Source organism: Lacerta agilis, chromosome 9 (genome assembly GCF_009819535.1).
Source record: "Lacerta agilis isolate rLacAgi1 chromosome 9, rLacAgi1.pri, whole genome shotgun sequence".
NCBI lineage: Eukaryota > Metazoa > Chordata > Lepidosauria > Squamata > Lacertidae > Lacerta > Lacerta agilis.
The window spans coordinates 10,290,475-10,313,263 of NC_046320.1; the positions used below are offsets into that span (position 1 = coordinate 10,290,475).

Genomic DNA, 22,789 nt, shown 5'->3' on the forward strand with positions numbered 1-22,789 from the left:
GAAGAGTTCATTCCCGGACTCTGCAGAGGGATGAGATGGACGTTTGAACTTTCGCTCCACTGTAAATATCTGCACAATAAAGTTTTTAGAAGTTCTGCGTTTGGCTGATTTCTCATGAGCAACCACTGAACATCCTTACAGGCCTGTTGGATAGGGCCAATGACCCCTATAGTCCAGCACCCTCTTCTCACAGTGGCCAACAAGATGTCTGTGGGAAACCAGCAAGCAGGATCCTCCCCTCCTGTCGTTTCCAGCACCTAGTTTTCAACCGGTATTCCTCTCCTCCTATTCCCAATTATGTTGCTTGGACCTGAAGTCGAACTCAATCCCTCCCAAGAGTTCCAACCCTCATGATCCAGGAGCCCTGGGTAATGTCATTCCCAAGCATCTATCGCCCACTGTGAACATTATTACTCAATGCTGAAGTGTGTGTTAATACAAGCAGAAACTGCTCTTATTGGTGGAGTAATGATGTGCTTAAGCGAAACCAATAGATTGCATTTCTCATCCATACTTTCTACTTACCCTGTCATGCAAATCACACAGCTATTAAACATTTATTGCTCAATAGAAATGATAAGCTGTCCCCGCCCCCCAGCCTGCAGAAAGACATGGATAATCTTGGTATCTTGCAGGTGGATTATATCCACTTTGCTTCATCTCTCTAAATTCCACCTGAGCCTGGACCAGGTAAGACTCTGGCAGCCTGCTCTAGCTTTCCATCCTTTTTTCCATGTCAGTGCCTTTGCCTCAACCATTAAGAACCTTTTAAAGATAATCTGCTCACTCATCATCTCCATTTGTACATCACCCAGTAACTGCATTATGGTTAATTCAACAACAACAAAAATGCACTGAAGCTTTTTCTTTAAAAGACTTGTAGCAAGTACAGACTTCCATCAAGGAGCAGCCCTCTTCGTGATTACTCTTACGTTTACACTTGTTTTTATAAGTTAATCTGAGTTCACCTTTCTGGGGAAAGGGGGTGAATAAATATCACAAATAACGACAACAAATTTGGCGTGCCAATTTCTCAGCTTAATATGCTGGGCTCCTGCAGAGAGCGGGGTGGGGGGGGAACATCCTTGCCTTCCTCTGTGCCTCACTTGACCCACACGGCAGAACGAGGTGCAAGAAAATGCTGAGTGGCCATATGGACTAGACCAGTTCAGGAAGAATATGCGGCTTTGGAAGGGATTTGCATTTGCCGTGGAAGCAGTATAGAACCAAACGAAATTTCTCTGGTTCAGTACTGACCTGTGCTGGCCCCAAGGGTTTGTCCGTGAAGCGAGGTCCAAGTCCAGTCCTGGGTCTAGGGGTCCGAAGGAGGTCAGTCTGGCGGGGAGCAAGGCAGGGAGCAGGTCGAGGTCCAAGGCAGGTGCAGGCACGAGGTTGCAGGTTGAGCATACGCTTGCAACTAAGTTGCTCACGCAACTTGGGCTGGGTCTGGCTGGCTTTTATCTGGCCCTATGCTTAGGGCGGCCCCGATCCCCCGGAGACTCGCCTCTCCTCCGGGCCTGGAGGCGAGCACTCCTCCTGTAGGCACTTAGCTCTCTTTGCCTCTCTGTCCTGAGCCTCTGCAGCTCAGGAGAGGCTGGTGGGTTACTGGACCCAGGGGCTGCCTCAGCTTCCTCCGAAGAGGCTGGGAGTGGAGCACCTGCAGGCAATGGGTCCTCCCTCCCATCAGGAGCCAGAGCAGACTCTGCTGATGCCTGCACCTGGGGATCCAGCACAGGTGGGGATCCTTCAGGCTCAAGCCCTGGCCCCGGCTCAGCTGGTTCTGGAGGCGGGGAATCCTGTGCAGGCTGGGATCCCTCAGGTTCAGCATCAGAGTCTGACTCCCAGGCCATCACATGACCCATGCCAAATGGCGTGCAGATTAAAAATGGGAAGGATGAGCTAGTGCGTGTTTTCATGGAATTATAGAGTTAGAAGGGACCGCCAAGGGTCATCTAGTCCGCTCCCTGCAATGCAGGAGTCCTGCCCACAGCTGTCCCTGGGTGGGCACTGCCCACTTCTACCCATCCATACCCTTCTTTACCTAGCTCTGGTTGCAGTTGCAGGAGCTGAGTTTGGCGCTAGCTTCACCTCTCTAGAAGTCACAGACACCGTACTATTTCAGTCACCAGTGGGGACATCTAGTTCGGCATCCTGTTCTCACCGTGGCCAGCCAGATACCACAACGGGAAACCTGCAAGCAGGACCCAGCCACAAGAGCCCTCTCCCATATAAACAGCAGGGGAGCCATCCTGCTGGATCAGGTCACATGGGGCCCACCTAGTCCAGCATCCTGCTCTCCCAATGGCTTGCCAGAGAAACTCTGCCTTCCAGCAGATGAAGGTAAACACATCAAAACGGGGCCCTGTCCTGGTTTCTGATCCATAACTGACTTCTGACTCCTGCTCAATGACTGAAACTAAGATCTTCATATCAAGCCTGACTATGGACTAACATGAACTTTCCTCTATTCAAAGATTTTCATTTCCAATACTGTAACGGATTATTGTGTTGTACATATGCGACGAACCTCCACTTCACACTTTCCCCTTGTTACTAAGTGAATTTCTAATCAGGTGTTCTGGGTCAAATTACAATGCACCCCACCTGTCCCTCTGAGGTCCGTCTGTTATGTCTATCCCCTTTTATTTATAATCTGGGGATCTCTTAGTAACGGGAGTTTTCCTGTCCAGCGGCCGTGGCCGGTTCTATCCTCTGCTCTGGGCTTCAGGGGTTAAACTCTTCTTTGCCTACAGTTCGGGGTCTCTCTTTCATTAGATCCCCTCACTATATCAGTTAGCTAAGCCCTCTTAGCAACTCTGTGGCAATACCAGGGTTTCCGCCCGCTAGCCCCTCCTGAGGGAACTCCAAGACACAAACTATCACCCTTCAGTTTAGTTTTGTCCTTTCCCTGAGTTCACCTCCTCAGTATATAACTCGCTGGACCAAATGAACGACGATATTTTCTTAGCTCAACAATAAGAAGTCTTTATTTCTTACAGAACATAACGGTTTCAGTAATGGTTAGAAGCTTAGTTTCATAACAGTGTAAACTCTTTCTTTCAGCATCATATACACATCTTCAATGATCCTAACCTAACCTAACCTAACCTACCCACCACTATCCTGGCCCCACGCCCTCCTTCTTCCAGTCACCACTCCCTCTCTAACGGCTGCTCCCTCCTTTTAAAGAGTGGAATGTCCCACCTCCCATGAGATACCTGCCACTCAAACTGGGGTGCCCATTAACTCCTAAAACCCCGTGGCTTTCAGAACATCCCTTAACTTAGATCCTGGTTCGTTACAACATATCCCTGTGAGTTTGAGTTTGTAATCTCTGTTTGAATCTATGTATTTGAATGGATTAGTTTTTGTCATAATTTACTATTGATTTGCGAGTAGGGACTATTCCCACTATTGAAACTTTACTAGCCCAGAGTTCTTGGTGTGTTTTTTTCTCCTGCAGTTCCAAGCAACTGGGAGTCAGAAGCATTACAGCTTGCAGCCATCGAGGCAGAGCATAGCCATCAAGGCTGGTAGCCATCGATAGCTCCACCCTTCCGCCACTCCCATTGTTCCTTAGGTTGGCCTGTTGCGGGTCTGTCCAGAGCACCCACCTCAGTCTCTCCTCCCCATTTGCCCAGGAACACACACCACGTACCCCTTCAGTCTTCATTGGGACTCTAAGCACGTTATGATCAGCGCAGCAAGCCCCTGTGGAGCTCATTACCAGAGGCCGGATTCTCTCCTCTAGCTGTGTAGGAATGCCACGAGTTTAATGCTCGCTTCTTCCTGAATAATGCCAACTGTCTTCTCTCTGTTTCTCAGTTGTGGGTCTTGCTGGGTTCCCCCTCTTCTTTTCCCTTCCAGCTTGGGACTGTGCAGAGCCAGAAAGTTCATTTTAAAAAAGGAAAAAAAAATTGAGTTCAAGGTGTTTCCAAAGGGACAGGTTCCAGTTCACAGTTGTCCCTTTCCAAACTAGTTCGGTTCATGTCCAGTGCGCACAGTTCACTTCAAGGTAATCCAAATGATCCTCAGTTAAAAAATGTTTTGTTTTAAGGATTCAGAATGTTACAAGCTGCTGTGCCCAAAGTATAAAATAACCAAGTGGAGGCGAAGAAAACATCAAATCACTGGAATGTGACTTGGGTAATTTGTTTCCCTAGCAATTATGTTCTTTAAGCTTAAAAGGCCCAAGGAATCTGAAGAGTTTTTTTAAAACGTAAGAGAACGAACTTGAAGGTGAAGTAGAAATTGCAGAAAGTTCTGTCACCAAATGAACTTAATTCACGTTCAGTTCACCTGCCAATTATGGAAATCATTCTTGGGGATTTTTGAACTAATGCAGTGAACTTTGTTCATTTGATGCATTGATGGTGTGAGACAGTAGAGTCTGAAAGAGGGACCAAGGCTAGGGATCAGGGCCTTCCTGAGTAGAGGATGGGGAATAGCGTTCGCAAATAGAGTTTGCGAATAGCCCCTAGCCAGGGGTTGCCAAACTTACCTGTCCTCGGGCCAGTTCCTCCGGCGCCGATCGCACAGCGGGCTGGAGGGTGGGGGAGCACATGCCCATACGAGCGCAATCGCTTTTTCTGGCGCACTTCTGGTGCGGCGCAGCACTGGAAATAGCTTGTGCACATGCACAAGCGTTATTTCCGGCGTACTTCTGGTGCGGTGCGGTGCCAGAAATAGCTTGTGTGTGTGTGCATGGGCCTCTGCAGACCCAGAAATGACGCTTGCACATGCACACAAGCTATTTCCGGCGCTGCGCCGCGCCAGAAGTGCGCTGGAAATAATGCTTGCACATGCGCACAAACTATTTCCGGTGCTGCGCTGACCCAGAGATGCGCAGCCGTGCCATGCCACGCCACGCCGCACCAGTAAGAGCAGGCGGCAGCGGTTGTCAGGGGCCGGATAATTGGCTCGCGTGGGCCGTATCCGGCCCGCGGGCCTTAGTTTGGGGACCCCTGCCCTAGCTTATTTCACAAATGTGTTTGTTGCTCCGCCCATCAGTGGCACGTGACCACAGAAGGGAAGGGGGCCCTCAGGCTGAAAAACGTCCCCCAACTTTGAAGTGCTGCCCTCTGCCCCCTTGTGATGGCATCTCCCCCCGCCCCCAACACACATGCCGGTTCTGTGTGAGCCAATGGGTCAGGCAGACCATGATTTGGCTTTGTGGGTCTGCCGGCATCTGTGGCCAAATGTGATGCTCTCCTGAGCAGCTGATTAAAAACAAAAAGACAAGTCGCCTCCCTGCATGGCGAGGCCAGTGATCAGAAACGCCAAGTCAATGTGCCCGAAGCCTTTGGCTCCTTCTGGGTCTTCGCGTCAAGATTGCTCCTTTGATTTGGGTGTGAGTGTGGAGAGAGCAGAATTTCTGAGCAGGCCCTATTGATCTTTGCCTCCAGCAAACCCAAGGTGGTGTGTGTGTGTGTGTGTGTGTGTGTGTGTGTGTGTGTGTGTGTGTGTAAAGATTTCTGTGCACTGTTTGGCTTCTAGGATCTCTATGGTGAGGGCTCTGTCTGTCTGTCTGTCTGCTGAGCTGCCTCTACCTACCCCCCCCCCCCGCGCGCGCCTTGCCATGAAAAGCGGAGGGAGGAAAGTGCATCATTTCATCCATTATTGATGCCTTGGTGGTCCAACCAGATCTTTTGGGGATGGAGAGTGGGAGGGGAGGGGAGCGAGATTAAAAGGGTCATGTGATGAGGCAGCATGCAATTTTCCTAGAGGGCCAGATATCCGCCTAAGCTAAGAGAGGACCAATTACTGGATGAAATGCCAGCAGCTACACTTAAGAGGCGAAAGCAGTTAAAAAAACGAGGAGGAGGAGGAGGGGGACATTTCCCCTCTAAAGCAGGCATCCCATTAACACATTGTGGGGGACTGTGACTCCATTAAGATGGCCTCCCAAGCGATGGGTGATATCAAATGGCTTGTGAAGAAATGGCCATTAATTTTTCATTGCTTGGAGGAGAGGGGAGCTTGGCGGGGGTGGGGTGGGGTGGGGGGATTTTAAAGGCAGAGTAGCCCAGAGCAACAGCTGGGGAGATGCGCAGGAACATCCCAGGGACAAGGGGCAAAGCCACTCATCCATCTGGTGTCGAAGGCAGCCCAGCTCCAAGGCTGCCAGATGAGTCCCTCTCGCTTTGTCTGGTGCGGCTCAGAAAGAGCTTCTGACCCTGAAGGGGTTGTGTCTTTGTGTGTGTGTGTATTTGCCGTCTTGCAACCATTTCAAGAAATGGTTGCGTCCACTGCGGTCTTTGCTTGAGATTCAGAAGGTGGTGAGAATGCCAAGGCCTTCATTTGATTAGCAGATAGAAAACATATGAATCTGAGTCCAACCAATCGGCTGCATTTCAGTTCAGCTCTTGGTCTGGGAAATGACAATTACCGGTAAGTACTGTACGCAGGGCCGTCTTAAAGGGATCAGCCGCCGTGGCCCGACGATCCCTCGGCGCCCCCGGCGTGCCGCCTCTCCGCCCGCCTCCCTCCCGCGCTGGCCGCCCCTCGGGAGGGGGGTGGGCGAGCGGGGGATGAGGGGCGTGGCGCTGGAGCGGTGCGGGGCTTTGCGCGCCCTTCCCAGCGCTCCAGCTGGGGCTCCGGAGGGCGGGCGGCTTGCCGCTCGCCCGCTGGCACACGAGCGCCCGGCCACCAGGCCACCCGTGGGGGCGGGGGCGCCCGGTATGCCGGCGGGCTCGCAGGGGCGCCCCTGGGGGGTCCGGCGCCCTGGTGCGCCGTGCCACCCAGCCCCTATGACGAGACGGCTCTGACTGTACGCTGGCATTAAAAAAAAATGAACTGTACCAATTCTTCCCTGGTTCCTAGACTCAGGTTCTCAGGCTTAGGAAGCAGGACCGGAACCAGACCCTATGCAGGGCAGGTTCAATATATTCCCAGGTGTGTTGTTGTTGTTGTTGTTGTTGTTGTTCAGTCATTCAGTCGTGTCCGACTCTTCGTGACCCCATGGACCAGAGCACGCCAGGCATGCCTATCCTTCACTGCCTCTCGCAGTTTGGCCAAACTCATGTTAGTAGCTTCGAGAACACTGTCCAACCATCTCATCCTCTGTCGTCCCCTTCTCCTTGTGCCCTCCATCTTTCCCAACATCAGGGTCTTTTCTGCAAAACCAATCAGACACACCCCTAGGAATTATAGGAGTTTGGTTCATTCCATGCTTGTGGTGGATGGGGTACAGCATGACCTTTCTGTATTGCACTTCTTTCTCTGCACTGCTTCAAGGAAAGCTAAAATTCATGGATATATAATTTCATGCAGTCAGGGGCTATCCGTGGCTGCTGGCTATGGTGGCTCTGCTCTGTCTCCCCAGTTGGAGGCAGTAATGTTTCTGAATCCCAATTGCTGGGAACCGCAGGAAGGGAGTGTTGCTCTTGTGCTCAATCCTGCTTGCTAGCTTCCTTTTGGTGCATCCAGCTGGCCACTGTCAGAACAGGATGCCGAACTAGATGGGCCATTACCAGCCTGATCCAGCAGGGCTCTCCCTATGTTCTTATAATTTCTGATCTGCTCTGGCAGTAATTGCCACTTTTTGAAGAAGAAGAAGAAGAAGAAGAAGAAGAAGAAGAAGAAGAAGAAGAAGAAAGAGAGTGTCTTAGATTTTGCACAGAATAAACAGCAAAAATGGATAATTATGGAACACTATATAAATGCTGGGAACTTGCTAATTAGCACTCTGGTTCCTGCTCATGGTGCCTTTTGTGAATGCTCCTTGATGGGGGTTCTTAACCCTTCCTCTCCCTTCCCCGCCTCTCTCTCCCCCAAGTACCTGCTTCCCCTCTTCACCATTCCTTCAGGGAATTAGTTCTTTGGTGTGTGATAATAGGCGCTCATATAAATGGATAGCAAAGGCCTTGGTAATGATGGCTGTTTCCAAGGAACACTGCGGCAAGAGTGAAGTGTAAATAATGGTGTTGATTAGCTGGATCAATACAAGCCCAAAATTAAAATACAGTCACGGCAAGCCTCTGAAAGCAGGTAAAACATGTCTGTTTCCCAGAAGGGACAGAGTGATAGATTCCCCATTATGTACATACTAGCAGTGATGGCACATTCCAAGATAGCGAAGGAGCATGCCACATCAGTGGCGCTCCTGGTGGCACCAGTGTTGTGGATTGCCCTCCCTGCTGAGCCACGAAAGGCGCCCTCTGAACTGGCAGGCCGGCATTGCCTCAAACGGAATCTCTTACTCCAATCCTTGTGCTTTTATGGGATTGTTCTATTGTAATGTCGCATATTTTAATTGTTTCATTGTATCTTTAATTGTATTTTAATGTTTTAACAGGATTGTTTTCTTGCTGGTTTTAACTAAGGTGTATTTATAATTATTTGTGCATTTCAACAATGTGGCAGAAATGGCTTTTGTAAAATGCTTAGAAGCTTACTTGGAGAGGGGTCATTTTGCTATGTATTCTCTCTCTCTCTCTCTCTCTCTCCTCTCTCTCTCTCTCCTCTCTCTCTCTCTCTCTCTCTCTCGTGTGTGTGTGTGTGTGTGTGTGAGAGAGAGAGAGAGAGAGAGAGAGAGAGAGAGAGAGAGAAATTCTCCAACTGTTCCGGCCAGTTTTCCTGTTTCCAGTTGTACATGCTTTTTCAGAAAGAAGCCCCATCATATTGAATTGGGCTTGCTACTTATAACTGTGTTTAGGATGGCAGGTAGCTTTTGTGAGAAGTTAGTTTTCCCTTTAAGAAATAGCACACACACACACACATCTTAAATGAGTCACATTTCCTCTTCTCTCTTTCTCATTTGACCTTTTCTTCAAGTTTAGAGCAGCTTCCATGCACCAGACAAGTCTTTAGCCTTGACACTTGAAAACGTGGCTACTCTCCAGTTTCAATCTGGTTTCCCTGGAAACTCCAGAGTCGCCTGCTAATTAGATGTTTGTGGGAAGCCAGAGTTGAACCATCAGCAGAGGTGGCTGGTACCAAGTGGGAGTGCTAGGGATCAAGGCAAGGAGGCCAACAGTACGTGGCACTAGAGCCAATGGCAGACAGAGCCAACTCAGCCTAGTTTAGTCCCCTTCCTCTTGCTGAGCTCTAAGGGGCAACACTGAGACGAAGAGGAGGAAGCCAATAGGCATAGAAACATGGAATCATAGAGTTGGAAAGGACCCCAAGGGTCATCTCGTCCAACCTCCTGCAAAGGAAGAATCTCAACTAAAGAATCCATGACAGAAGGCCATCGAACCTTTACTGCATCGCACTGACTCTAGATGTACTACTGACAACAAGCGAAGTGTTCCCCATCTTATACTGGTGTAACTTGCTTTTCCTGCATAAGTGTAGAACCTGAAATTTGTCCCTATTGAAATTCATGTCGTTACTTTGGGCCCAGTTCTCCAATCTGTTAAGATCATATTGAATCTCGATTCTGTCTTCTGTGGCATTAGCTACCCCTCCCAGTTTGGCGCAGACCCTCCCAGTGTCCCTATTTTCCAGGGACGTCTCTGATTTAGAGAAGCCATCCCAGTTTCTGATTTGATCCCAGAATGTCCCACTTTTCCTTAAAGGCAAAGGTACCCCTGACTGTTAGGTCCAGTCATGGACGACTCTGGGGTTGCGGCACTCAACCTCACTCTATAGTCCGAGGGAGCTGGTGTTTGTTTACAGACAGCTTCCGGGTCATGTGGCCAGCATGAGTAAGCTGCTTCTGGAGAACCAGAGCAGCACATGGAAACGCCGTTTACTTTCCCACCGGAGTGGTACCTATTTATCTACTTGCACTTTGATGTGCTTTAGAACTGCTAGGTGGACAGGAGCTGGGACCGAGCAACAGGAGCTCACCCTGTCGTGGGGGGGATTTGAACCGCTGACCTTCTGATCAGCAAGCCCTAGGCTCAGTGGTTTAGACCGCAGCGCCACCCGCATTTCCTTAGGATGTCCCTATTTTCATTGGAGAAATGTTGGAGGGTATGGAGTTATGAGACCCCTGAGCCACCTGAAGGCAATCCTGTATACGGAAGTTTTTTTTTTAAGTTTAATGTTTTATTATGTTTTTATATATGTTGGAAGCTGCCCAGAGTAGCTGGGGCAACCCAGTAAGATGTGTGGGGTATAAATTATAAAATCATCATTATGGAATGGGACGTCCCTACTTTCATCAGAGAAATGTGGGAGGGTATGTTGGTGTCATTACGAAGGTGAGGGCAAATTTGTCTAGGTGGCTGGAAGGAGACTGTGGTTGAGAGGTGACCTTCTCGGCATATAACCTTTAAGACCATGTCCTGCTCTGTCCCAGTTCCCTGGCTGACCAGTTTGGTCACGTAGCAACGAAATGGATTATCAAGCCAGGCCCTCCTGAGAGTGCATGGCAGGAGGAAGGGAATAAAGGAGACTTTCAAACACCCTTTCAGTTCTGATTTCATTAAGAAGGCTTATGCGTCTTGAGTCAGAAAAGAGCCTCTGTTTGCTGTTCCAAGGCCTCCAAGATTTAGTGGCCTGGTATTTGTGATTTAACAGGATTATGTTGCTGCTTTGCAATGGGTTGTGTAAGGTCCAGTGTGGTACCTAGATTTGTGCCATGACTAGTGGAAGGAGTTTGAAAGCGTATAAAATTGTAGTCAATGCTAGTTTTAAGCCTTGAAATGCATGAACCAAAGGCAGCCACTTTGCAGATGGAGGCCTGCAACTCAGAGAGAAGGTCTGAACCTGGGAATACACTGATCTGTAATGCAGTCTTGAGGCCACTGCACAGCATTCTTTCTCCAAAAGCCAAAGTCCGCCTTGATCTGTGATGGTTTGCTCAGCATCAGCCACCCAGTTGTCGGGGCCAGTGTGGTGTAATGGGTAGAGTCTTGGACTATGACCTGGCAGAGGAGGCTTCGAATGGCGCTCGTTGGTTGACCTTGGGTCAACCACTGCCTTCTCTCAATCTCACCTACCTCACAGGATTGCTGTGGGGATTAAATTGAGGAGGGGGAGATCCATGCACGCCACCTTGAGCTCCTCGGAGAAAAAAGGTGGTCGATGCAATAAGTGAACAAAGCCAGCTTTGAAGTCACAAACGCCTTCTCTTCTGTTTCTCCTAGAAAAACCACCTCGGGTGAAGACAGCAAGCAGCCAGCCCAGAGCGTGACTCACGTGGCTGCCCAGCCGACCCACAGGCCAGTCTGGGAGGAGACAGTGACTGTGGAAATTAATGAGGAGAATGCAGGAGAAGAAGGTGTGCAATGCAGGAGAGAGGCATGAGGCGCTCTCCTCTTGGGGGTGGGAGCCCCTCTAATGTAGTAGCTTAGGCCCAGGCTACATTGCTTTTAACACTTTGTTTTTACTGCTGATACATCATTGATCTTCTAGCAATGTGAACATTAATGCATATTCTACCACACAGGGCTGTGCATGACTAACAGAAGAGCTGTTGCATGCCACAACACACCCTGCTGCTCCTAGCAGCGCACACCAGAGCAGAGGCAACAGACCTCTGGCCCACAGCTGTTCAGCCCCTCAGGCCAGGGGTGTAGCAAAGTAAATTGGTACCCGGGGGCAATTTTTTTTGTCGCCCCCCCCCCAGGCATGGGGAGGTCAGGTGGTACCCGGTGGGGAAAATTTCTTGTCAACCCCCCCCCATTGATTCCCCCCCCACAAAAAATGGTTTTACGTTATTTCATATTTTCTTACAAAGGAATAATAACAAGTAATAATAATAATAAACTTTTATTTATATCCCGCCCTCCCCAGCCAAAGTCGGGCTCAGGGTGGCTAACATCAGATACATAACATTGGTATAAAATCAAACAATAATTAAATTACCTCCTAAAAACATCTCAAAATCAAATTGAAGTCTAATTAGATGGCTTTCCACAGGGTTAGGGTTGGGAACAGTAAAGTGTGCTCTGAACTGAAATTTCAGCCTTCGTGACATAGGAAAACAGCCAAGTAAACAGCTATTTTGGTGGAGGAGGGTCAAGATATTAACCGATATGCATGAAATTTCATATATAGCTATATAATCCCTAGTATAGTAAGATAAGACCTTCAGAGCATGCATTTAAAAAATAAAAAATAAAAAAATCAATTTTTTTCATTTTTTAAAAAAATTGTTCCTTGATAATTTGTCACCCCCTCCATTATGGAACACGGGGCGACTCGCCCCCCCTTGCTACACCCCCGCCTCAGGCTTCCCCAGTTTGGTCATTTCAGCCAAGCCACATATATGAAGGGGTGAAAGGGCCTTTGCAGGCTCTACACATTGGCTGGGTCTGCAAAGCCCCTTGCCCAGCACTTCCCAACCACCAGGCACAAATTAACTGTGGTGCCTGCATTGCTGTGGGCAAATTAGATGACCCTTCAGGTCCCTTCCAGCTCTACAGTTCTATCATTCTAAGTTACTTTGGCAAGAAAGAAAAAAGTTCCACTTTTGTGCAATCTTTTATTACAAATTTTGAAATAAAAACGGCGAACAATAAAAAGGTAAGTTCATAAGTTCATAAGTTCCGAGAAAAGACATTCAGTACGATGGCATTGTCAATATTACCCAGGCAGAGGTTCAGACAGAAAGGGATCTCTCCAGAAAAAAATATGGGGTCCATGTGCCATTTCTTCCTTTCTCAAGAGCATAACAAATTTAACAGGTACAAAAGCAGCCGCCTTACAAAGAGGCATTTTCTATACAAAGTGTGTTGTTGAATGCAGTCTCAATTCTCTGTAGACACTAGAGTAAGAATTGCACTGAACACAGAAGCCTCACCTTCAGTCTCTACAAGCCCCACTTCCTATTAACACCAGCCTCTGAGATTTCCCTAGCATCAAATGCTCTTGTTTAACACTGGAGAAAGATGGAGGCATGAACATTGTGCTAGAGGCACTCTGGCTGTAAGCGCCTTAAGAGCCTGCTGAGCTGGTTTGACAAAAATGAGCATGTGGGGTAGAGAGTCTGCAACCTTCCAGATATTGTCGGACTCCCACTGGCCCCCAGCTGGCACGACTAATGGTTATGGATAATGGGTACTGGAGTCCCATAGGGGCTAGAACCTTGCTTTTTCAAAATGGAAAGCGGAGATCTTTTGGGTATTGAATCCTTCAGCTGACACAGAATTGCATGCACCTACACACACATGCTGGGACGCGGGTGGCGCTGTGGGTTAAACCACAGAGCCTAGGGCTTGCTGATCAGAAGGTCGGTGGTTTGAATCCCCACGACGGGGTGAGCTCCTGTTTCTCGGTCCCAGCTCCTGCCCACCTAGCAGTTTGAAAGTACGTCAAAGTGCAAGTAGATAAATAGGTACCGCTCCGGCGGGAAGGTAAATGGTGTTTCCATGAGCTGCTCTGGTTTGCCAGAAGTGGCTTAGTCATGCTGGCCACATGACCCGGAAGCTGTATGCTGCCTCCCTCGGCCATTAACGCGAGATGGGCGCCGCAACCCCAGAGTAGGACACGACTGGACCTAATGGTCAGGGGTCCCTTTACTTTTTTTACACACACACAGACACACACACACACACACAGAGAGAGAGAGGAAGACAGAGAAAGTCATCTCCCAGCTCAATTATCTATCTGATGAGGAAATGATTGTTGATAATTTTTACATTTTTCCAAGGCAGTGGCCATGTGCCCTGGTGACTTTATCTTGATCGTTCCAAGCTGAGCAATGTTATGTGGGTAATTGCAGCAATACTAATGGCATTAGCGCCCGCAATTAGATTAATGCCAGACTCTGGCGAAACAAAGCCAGTGGCAGCCAGACAACCCACTCCTCGTAATTCCATTACAGCTGTTGCTTAAGTGAAATAAAGCAGCATTTGATGTACTCCTCTACCTATCCTAGCCTGGAATGATTGAGAGAGACAGAGTCTGTATCCTTTCAGGGTCAGACCCTTAAATGGGGCAAATCAAATTCAGATGAGCCATTCATTTACACAATCTGGATTATATGTAATTTAGGGGTGGGGAGAGAAGCTGGCTGCGTGCATACTTTTTGTCTTGCAGCCTCAGTCTCCATCTGTCCACTGGCCTAAGTAAGTCAGCTCAGTCCATTGACTGAGGACTGATTCAGACGATGCTTTCAAAGGGCGAAACAGTGTACCGGTAGGTTGGAACTGAGTGTGTGATGATGGGCACCTGATGCTTCCATCATGTAGCCAGGTAACCAGTCAGTCTATGACCAAACTGAAGGAGTGCATTAATTGAAGTACTGTAGATGGTGCTGTCAGTATGGTTGGGTGCTCTGGACCAAGATGGTGCAACTTGCCTGAACTCTGAGTACTATTGGATGTGGACTTTTGCTAGACTTTTCCGGTGGATCAAGTTTTGGACCTAGACTGATTATTTGCGAGTAACCTGGTCGGTGAGTGTTTTGGCAAGAGGCTTATACTTAGAACCGCAGAATCATAGAATTGTAGAGTTGGAAGGGACCCTGAGGGTCATCTAGTTCAACTCCCTGCAATGCAGGAATCACAGCTAAAGACAGATGGCCATCCAGCCTTTACTTAGAAACCTCCAAGGAAGGAGAGCCCATCTGCTTCTGAAGGAGTCTGTTTCACTGTCAAGCAGCTTTTACCCTCAGAAATTTCTTCCCAACAAGAGAGAGTACAGTATTTGTAACAAAGGGGGTGACTTACTTGAGGTGTATGTGGAAATCCTAGCAGTGGCACACCCTCTTCTCTGAAAATAGCAAGCCCCTGATAGCAAGGTGTGAAGGGCTGTGTGTTTGTGTGTGTGTGTGTGTGTGTGTGTGAGAGAGAGAGAGAGGGAGAGAGAGGGAGAGGGAGGGAGGGAGGGAGGGAGGGAGGGAGAGAGAGAGAGAGAGAGAGAGAGAGAGAGAGAGGGAGGGAGGGAGGGAGGGAGGGAGGGGGAAAGACATATTTCAGTTTAGCCCTAAAGCAGGCATGGCCAAACGTGGCCCTCCAGATGTTTTGGGACTACAATTCCCAGCATCCCTGACCACTGGTCCTGTTAGCTAGGGATGATGGGAGTTGTAGTTCCAAAACATCTGGTGGGCCAAGTTTGGCTATGCCAGCCCTAAACCAAGCCATCTCAAAACAAACAAACAAACTCCCCAAAGGCTTGTTTCTCTTTCAGGGCAGCCTGAAAGCATTTTGCTCTCTGAGGTAGAGCTGCAAATGTTGACCCCCACCCACCCACCCACCCCGGGAGCCACCAACGTTTTGGGGCCGGTTGGCACATTTGTAATCTTGAGAGAGTGCCCTGGGCACCAGTCAAAAACATGTCTGCCACAGGGGCACTGCATTACACCGAATGCCTGCAGCATCTAAAAGTGCAGAAAAGGGGGACAGGACTGTGAAACAGTGTGAGCATGCCTCCCCGTGGGGGGGGGGAGGCACCTACGTGCTGTGCTCCAGCTCTGCTTACTCATATAAAGAAGCATTTTGCACCTCTTCTCTGTCCAGAATGGATGGGATGGTGGGTGTGCAATCTTGGCATCCATTGGTGTTTAAGTGCGGCCGGGGTGTTCAATACAGGAGAGGCTGATCCTCTGCCAACAAGACCTGAGCTTGAAGAGAAAACATCTCTTGTGCATGGTGGATTTTGGGCAGGGATGTTTATGTAGACTATTTGCAGCAGGTGTCCTGGGGAGCGCACTAGTGCCCATGGGTGCCGTGGTAGTGACTGACCCCTGACGCACAGCATCCAAGGCTGGTCAAGTGACTTTTCCCACCTGATGCAGAAAATTCCGCAAGCACCTCCCACCCCCTCTCTAGCAGGAAAAGTAGCAGCAATTATGATGAATTTAAAAGCCATTGGGTGCCCTTTTATGATGTCTGAAATCAGTTGCCTCATTCACTCCATTGGGCCTTTACAGCAATTCAGGCTGTGTGGGATTCATTGTATTCTTTTGCAAAGACGACCTTGGCAAAGCAGAAGTGGAATTATTCTGCCGTACAGAGAGGCTCTGTCCCTGGGCCAAGGGAAAGAGCTGGCGAGGGGCCCAGCACAGTCACAACAACCCCTCCCCCTCCGGGTGCCCTTTGACACAAGTGTAATAACCATAGTGGGCAGCCAACATCCCTGCGATTTTCTGGAGTGCGGCTGAAGTCAGGGAGCAGCTTGAGTCTGCCGTGCATCAAGATGAGAAGAACAGAGGAGGGAGGGAATGTGAAAGAGAGGGGGGGAAAGAGTGTGGTGGGCAGGTTTGTCGGCAGATCATCAGTGGCAAGATAATCAGCGGATGATCAGAGGTCTATTCAGGTGCTGTTGCTTTGGTGATTCCCCCGCACCCTCCCCTCGCTGATGGGGTCACACCGAAAGCAAGCTGCTGTTATTGTAGAAGGATGTGCAGCTGGAGTCTTCCTTTGTCAAGCCTCCTGTACAAGAGATAATGAAGAGGGATGGGGATGAGACATGTTTGCCACATGGAGACCATATTGAGGGAGGCACCAGAGCAAGAGCTTTATCCTGACTTCAGACCAACAGCAGAGCCAGTGACTTCTAAGCTGTCATTTAAAACAGACAGGAAGTTACTGCCCCAACGCAGCAAGCTCCCCCCCCCCAAATAAATAAATAAATAAATCGGGATCTCCCCAAATTTCACTTCCTGTTCTTGCCCACCCACCCACTCCCAAAGAAAACCACACAAAAATTGGGATAACCTGTGGTTTTGGATTACTGTGTACAATTTTGGTTGCCTCACCTAAAAAGGATACTGCAGAATTGGAGAAGTTTCAGAATAGGGCAACCATGGGGGTGGAGTGATTCCCCTATGAAAAAAAAGGTTGCAGAGTTTGGGACTCTTTAGTTCAGAGAAAAGGTGAATAAGAGGCAACATGATAGAGGTTTATAAAATTACATATGTGGCGCTGTGGGTTAAACCACAGAGCCTAGGGCTTGCTGATCAGAAGGTCGGCGGTTTGAATCCCCGTGATGGGGTGAGCTCCCGTTGCTCGGTCCCAGCTCCTGCCCACCTAGCAGTTCAAAAGCATGTCAAAGTGCAAGTAGATAAATAGGTACCGCTCTGGCGGGAAGGTAAACGGCATTTCCGTGCGCTGCTCTGGTTCACCAGAAGCGGCTTAGTCGTGCTGGTCACATGACCTGGAAGCTGTACGCCAGCTCCCTCAGCCATTAACGCGAGATGGGCGCCGCAACCCCAGAGTCGGACACGACTGGACCTAATGGTCAGGGGTCCCTTTACCTCTCTCTCTCTATATATATATATCCAGAGCATGGAGAAAGTGGATAGAGACAAGTTGCCCCTCTCTCATAACTCTAGAACTCATGGACAGCCAAGGAGGCTGAGTGTTGGAAAACTCAGGACAGATAAAAGAAAGTACTTTTCTTTAACTTTGGAACTGGCTCCCAGAGGCGGCAGGGTCAGCCACCTATGGATGGCTTTAAAGGGGGGTTAGACACATTCCTGGGGAGAGGTCTGTTGATGGCTCCTAGCCAGGCTGGCTTTGCTCTGTCTCCACAGTTGGAGGCAGCAATGCTTCTGTATGCCAGTTTCTGGAAACAGCAGGAAAAGGAGAGGAATCTTGTGGTCGGGTCTTTCTTGCTGGCTTCTCTATAGGCAACTGCTCAGCCACTGTGAGAACAGGATGTTGGTCTAGGTGGTCCAGTGGCCTGATCCAGCAGGCTTTTCTTAGGTTCTTATGCTCTTATTTTATGGGGGTTTGGGTCATCTGAGGACTACTGGCCATTTCCTACACAATGAAGTTACTTAACAAATAAGTCTTCTGTTGTTCTATTTTTGGTGGTCAGCGCTGATTATTTCTATTCTGTGTGCCCTTTATTTAGAAGGTTCCTTCTCTGTTTGTGGATTTCATATTTCTGCTTTAGCAGGGCAAGATTAGCACATTATCAAGGTTCCCCTCCTTCCCCCAACAACAAAAAGTGTATTCAGATAAATGATTGTGAATTGTGGGGTAGATGGAGGAGAAAACAGATAAGGTTTCATGGTGGGGTCGGTCGATCTAATTGCAACATGGCCACAGTTTGCTGTACTGATGAGCTACAGTATATGTATCTTAAGCAGCAAGACACCAACATTTACAGCACCTCCAAATAGCAATAGACTACAGTTCAGCACCAAGGACAGCAGCAGTGACAACTGGGTGCCCCTGAGGATTCTAGGGCATTTTCACAAGCAATGCGAAGAATAACATGACAGTGGAAGAGGGCTATTTTTAATCACATGAGCCTTTTGCTTGATGCTTGTTGATTTCAGTTTAGAAATGTGGGGAATTCATGCCAACATTTTGTGGGAGGCGAGGGTCGCAAATCAGAGCAGGGTTGTGTGAACAAATGACCCGCCTCAATTTACACTCTCTTTCCCCCATATTTTGCAGCAAGCCTTGTTGAGTGCTCATGAAAAGAGAGTAGGTTAAGTGAGCTGCCTCCCATTGCCCACCCTCACACCTTAGTCCTTCATCACTTTGAACACCTAGACTTCCCCCTTCTCCCAATTTCACCTGGTGGCGAAACAGGAATAGGAGTAGGGGCATCAGCCAGTTCTCTCTCCCCCACCCCATTTCCCCCTTGCACTGCTTGGATGCCTAGGAGAAAGCTGTCATAGCAGCAAGAAGCCTCAGGGACCACTAAGTTCAACATCCATCCATTCATTCATTTTAGATTAAGGGAGACCCCACCCCCACTAAACCCTAGAAATTAATAAAAGGTAGGATTTTGATTATTTGGAGTACTGAAAGGAAGATTGTGTCATATTCCTATTCAGCCACGGCAGAGCTCAGGGGAGGGAGAAGCCAGCCAACCAGCCGAGTCTCAAGAGGGTACTTGGCTGGAGACAGAGTCTGTATACAAGGTCCAGTCCAGTCCAGTCCTAAGGTCAGGACTATCTCAGTTCACATAGTCAGTTCACATAGTCAGACGATCCAAGGGTAAAGAAACCGGAGGTTCCAAGGTCACGAGAAGCGAGAAGCTGCAAGAATGTTGTTTCCAGCAACTGACTGAGGCTGGAAACCCTGCTTAAGAAAGCTGGAGCCAGCTGGCTCTTATCAGGAGCAAGAAGGCTAATCAGCAGCAGGTACGGTCACTTCACCTTCTGCTCCTTCAGGCTGCTGCTCAGCAGGTGAAGCTGACTCCTGGCCCATGACAGATTGGAGGCCAGTGGAAAAACACAGACTCAGCTTCCTTTCCAAGCCAGGGCCTCACCTGGCAAAAGGTGTTGATGGCCCATCTAAGAGGAATCTTGGGTCTGGACAGAAAGAGGTTGCCAGGGTGATGTTGTGTGGGTTAGAAGTGACAGGAAGAGAGAGTCTTTAGAGCAAGGTGTGCTGGGAGGGAGAAAGGGGAGAAGAAAGACGGGCATCCATCTTGGGCTGGCTGGCTGAAGGGAGGCTGGGAGAGAGGCCTTGGACTAGAGGGCTGAACTGCTCCTCTTGAAATGACCCTGCTATAAGACCCGGACTCCCTCCATGCAGACAGAAGGTATAAATAGATGACTAAACCATATTCCTTAAAATTATGGCAGTCTTCACTGTATCTCAATTCTCCAGAGCAACACAGACCCCTTATGAGTGCCTGGCATCCCAGCCCCCCCCCCCCCCAACCTGGGATCTTGCTACTGGTCAACAGTGAGTGGGGATAGTGCCCAACTTTTGTAACAATATTTATATCCTATCTTTTCTCAAAGGAACTCAAGGTGGCATACACACCTCCTCCCTCTCCATTGTATCCTCACAACAACCCTATGAGGTGGTTTAGGTTGCGAGACTGTGACTGCCCCTCCCTCGGAAAACTTTCCAGGCTTTTTTCATAGCATATGTTGGATCTCTGGATGCTGAAGATGCAGGTCTATCCCCATTCTTTGCAAGGAAGTTTGTGGAATAGCCTTGTCTAACCTCGCGGGGTAAGGTTTTGTGAACTGTAAAACAATGGAAATTAATAATAAAACCTCTGTTCTTCACACTACATGATGGTGATGGTGATTAGGAGATTCCTCTACCAAATCTGATTAGGAGCAATGCTCAATTGAGCTACCCCCCTTAATTGGTAACATTGATTTTTGCCTCATCTGCTTGAGAAACTCATCAGCCTTGATAAAAGCTATGAATGTACATTAGATTAGTTAATCAAGTTGAAGATCCCATGTGGGCGCTTTCAAATTGGATGCTGGTGGTATAGGGACATAGGAAGTTGGCGAATGCCATGTTGGGCCAGGGGTCTGTCTGAGTGAGTGTTTTCCTCACTGACAGATAGCAGTGCTTCATGGTTTCAGAGAGAGGCTCTTCACAGCCTACCTTGGTGATTCCAGAGATGGAACCAGGGGCCCTTTCCATGCAAAGGAAGGGTTCCACCGCTGAGCTGCATTCCACAAATAATTTTAACAAAGTCTTGGGGCGAGGGGTTTATTAGTTTTAAATGCATGGTGAGGATGTGGCATCCTACCTTTCCTGCTGTCAACCTATAAAGAGTCAGTGCAGTGTGATGGTTAGTGTCTGGTTAGGCCCTTGGAACTTCCTGGCAAATAGAAGGGGAAGAAATGGAGGCAGTGAGAGATTTCACTTTCTTGGGTTCCATGATCACTGCAGATAGTGACAGCAGTCACGAAATTAGAAGACGCCTGCTTCTTGGGAGAAAAGCAATGACAAACCTAGACAGCATCTTAAAAAGCAGAGACATCACCTTGCCGACAAAGGTCCGTATAGTTAAAGCTGGACCATAAAGAAGGCTGATCGCCGAAGAATTGATGCTTTTGAATTATGGTGCTGGAGAAGACTCTTGAGAGTCCCATGGACTGCAAGAAGATCAAACCTATCCATTCTCAAAGAAATCAGCCCTGAGTGCTCACTAGAAGGACAGATCCTGAAGTTGAGGCTCCAGTACTTTGGCCACCTCATGAGAAGAGAAGACTCCCTGGAAAAGACCCTGATGTTGGGAAAGATGGAGGGCACAAGGAGAAGGGGACGACAGAGGATGAGATGGTTGGACAGTGTTCTCGAAGCTACTAACATGAGTTTGGCCGAACTGCGGGAGGCAGTGAAGGATAGGCGTGCCTGGCGTGCTCTGGTCCATGGGGTCACGAAGAGTCGGACACGACTGAACGACTGAACAACAACAACAAAAGACCTGGGAATCCAGGGTTCAAATCCCCACTCAGTCATGAAGCTCATGGGTGACCTTGGGAGAAGAGAAGAAGAGTTTGGATTTGATATCCCGCTTTATCACTACCTAAAGAAGTCTCAAAGCGGCTAACATTCTCCTTTCCCTTCCTCCCTCACAACAAACACTGTGAGGTGAGTGGGGCTGAGAGACTTCAAAGAAGTGTGATTAGCCCAAGGTCACCCAGCAGCTGCATGTGGAGGAGTGGAGACGCGAACCCGGTTCACCAGATTACGAGACTACCGCTCTTAACCACTACACCACACTGGCTCTCCACACTGGGAGCCAGTCACTGCCTCTCCCAGCCTAACCTACCTCACAGGGTTGTTGTAGGGATTAAATGAGGAAGGAGAGAACCATGTGCAGCACCATGAGCTCCTTGGAGAAAAGGTGAGATGCAAAAGCAATGCAATGCAATGTTCTGCTTCACTGTTCTGATAAAAATAATTGAAAATCCCCTCCTGCTTGGTGCACTTTGGCCCCGAGGGATTTTAATTACACGTGCTAATGATTCTGCCTCCTTTTCTTTCTTTTCCAGGCATTTCCCTGATTGTGGCCGACAAAGACACCAAAGAGATCTTGGCCAAATACAGCATCCCTGTGAAGTACCTGCAACCCTTTCACCACTACCACTGTGCCCTAGTGCTGGTAAGCCACAACCCACAATCTGCTCCCATTATCTGCCTGGCTGTCCAACGTTGGGCATATGTACCATTGGCTTCTCAGCCCATGCCTAACTTAAGGTTCAGAAAGGCAAAGTTGGGCCATCACCATAAACCTGGACCATTGTGGAAGACACAGACACATGTTTTGTTGGTGGGTTCCATTCTCTCTGGCCATTAACCAAGCTGACTGGAGGCGATGGGGGTTGGAGTTAAGCCATGCCTGGAAGGCTGCAGGTTCCCCACCTCTGTTCGGAGAGCTGCCTCCTCCTCTGGGAAGCTGCCTACATGCTTTGATGGTTGGGAGAGGCACTGCTTTGTGCTTGCCTGCTGTGCCGTCTGAGATGTGGCAGACTGGGGTGCAGAGCCTCAGGTCCTGGGGGCCAAATGTGACCCTTCAGGCCCCTCTGTCTGACCCTTGGAGCTCTCCCCAGGCCAAAGCTCAATAATATGCTTTGCACACACACCCTCCTTGAGGGTTTTTTAGAATAAGTCTGCTAATGCCTCTTCCTGATCGCCGAAGAATTGATGCTTTTGAATTATGGGGCTGGAGAAGACTCTTGAGAGTCCCATGGACTGCAAAAAGATCAAATTTATCCATTCTTAAGGAAATCAGCCCTGAGTGCTCACTGGGAGGGCAGATCCTGAAGTTGAGGCTCCAGTACTTTGGCCACCTCATGAGAAGAGAAGACTCCCTAGAAAAGACCCTGATGTTGGGAAAGATGGAGGGCACAAGGAGAAGGGGACGACAGAGGATGAGATGGTTGGACAGTGTTCTCGAAGCGACTGGCATGAGTTTGGCCAAACTGCGGGAGGCAGTGGAGGATAGGTGTGCCTGGCGTGCTCTGGTCCATGGGGTCACAAAGAGTCAGACACGACTGAACAACTGAACAACAACAACAAATGCCTCTTCCTTGTTTGGATGGAGGTTAGAGGTTAGAGAGGGGAGTGGGATTGTGTGCACACAGTTAAATGTGGCATGAGTTGCAGTGCCCACTTCTGCCTGTGGCCTCATCCACAACTGGCCTGTGACCCTCAGACAGTTGCCCAGGCAGGAATGTGGCTCTTGGGCTGCAGGAGGTCCCCACCTCAGGCTTGGATGATCT

General features: G+C 49.0%; 1 protein-coding gene across 1 annotated transcript in view; it reads left to right on the forward strand.

Moving 5' to 3' along the window:
• Positions 1-22,789, forward strand: part of LOC117053166 (coiled-coil domain-containing protein 33-like) — a 78,109-nt gene that overhangs the window by 19,159 nt on the left and 36,161 nt on the right. Inside the window, exons 3-4 of the mRNA XM_033160716.1 lie at positions 11,040-11,173; positions 21,560-21,669. Of these exons, the coding sequence (XP_033016607.1) occupies positions 11,040-11,173; positions 21,560-21,669 (244 nt within the window). The remainder of the gene's footprint in view (positions 1-11,039; positions 11,174-21,559; positions 21,670-22,789) is intronic.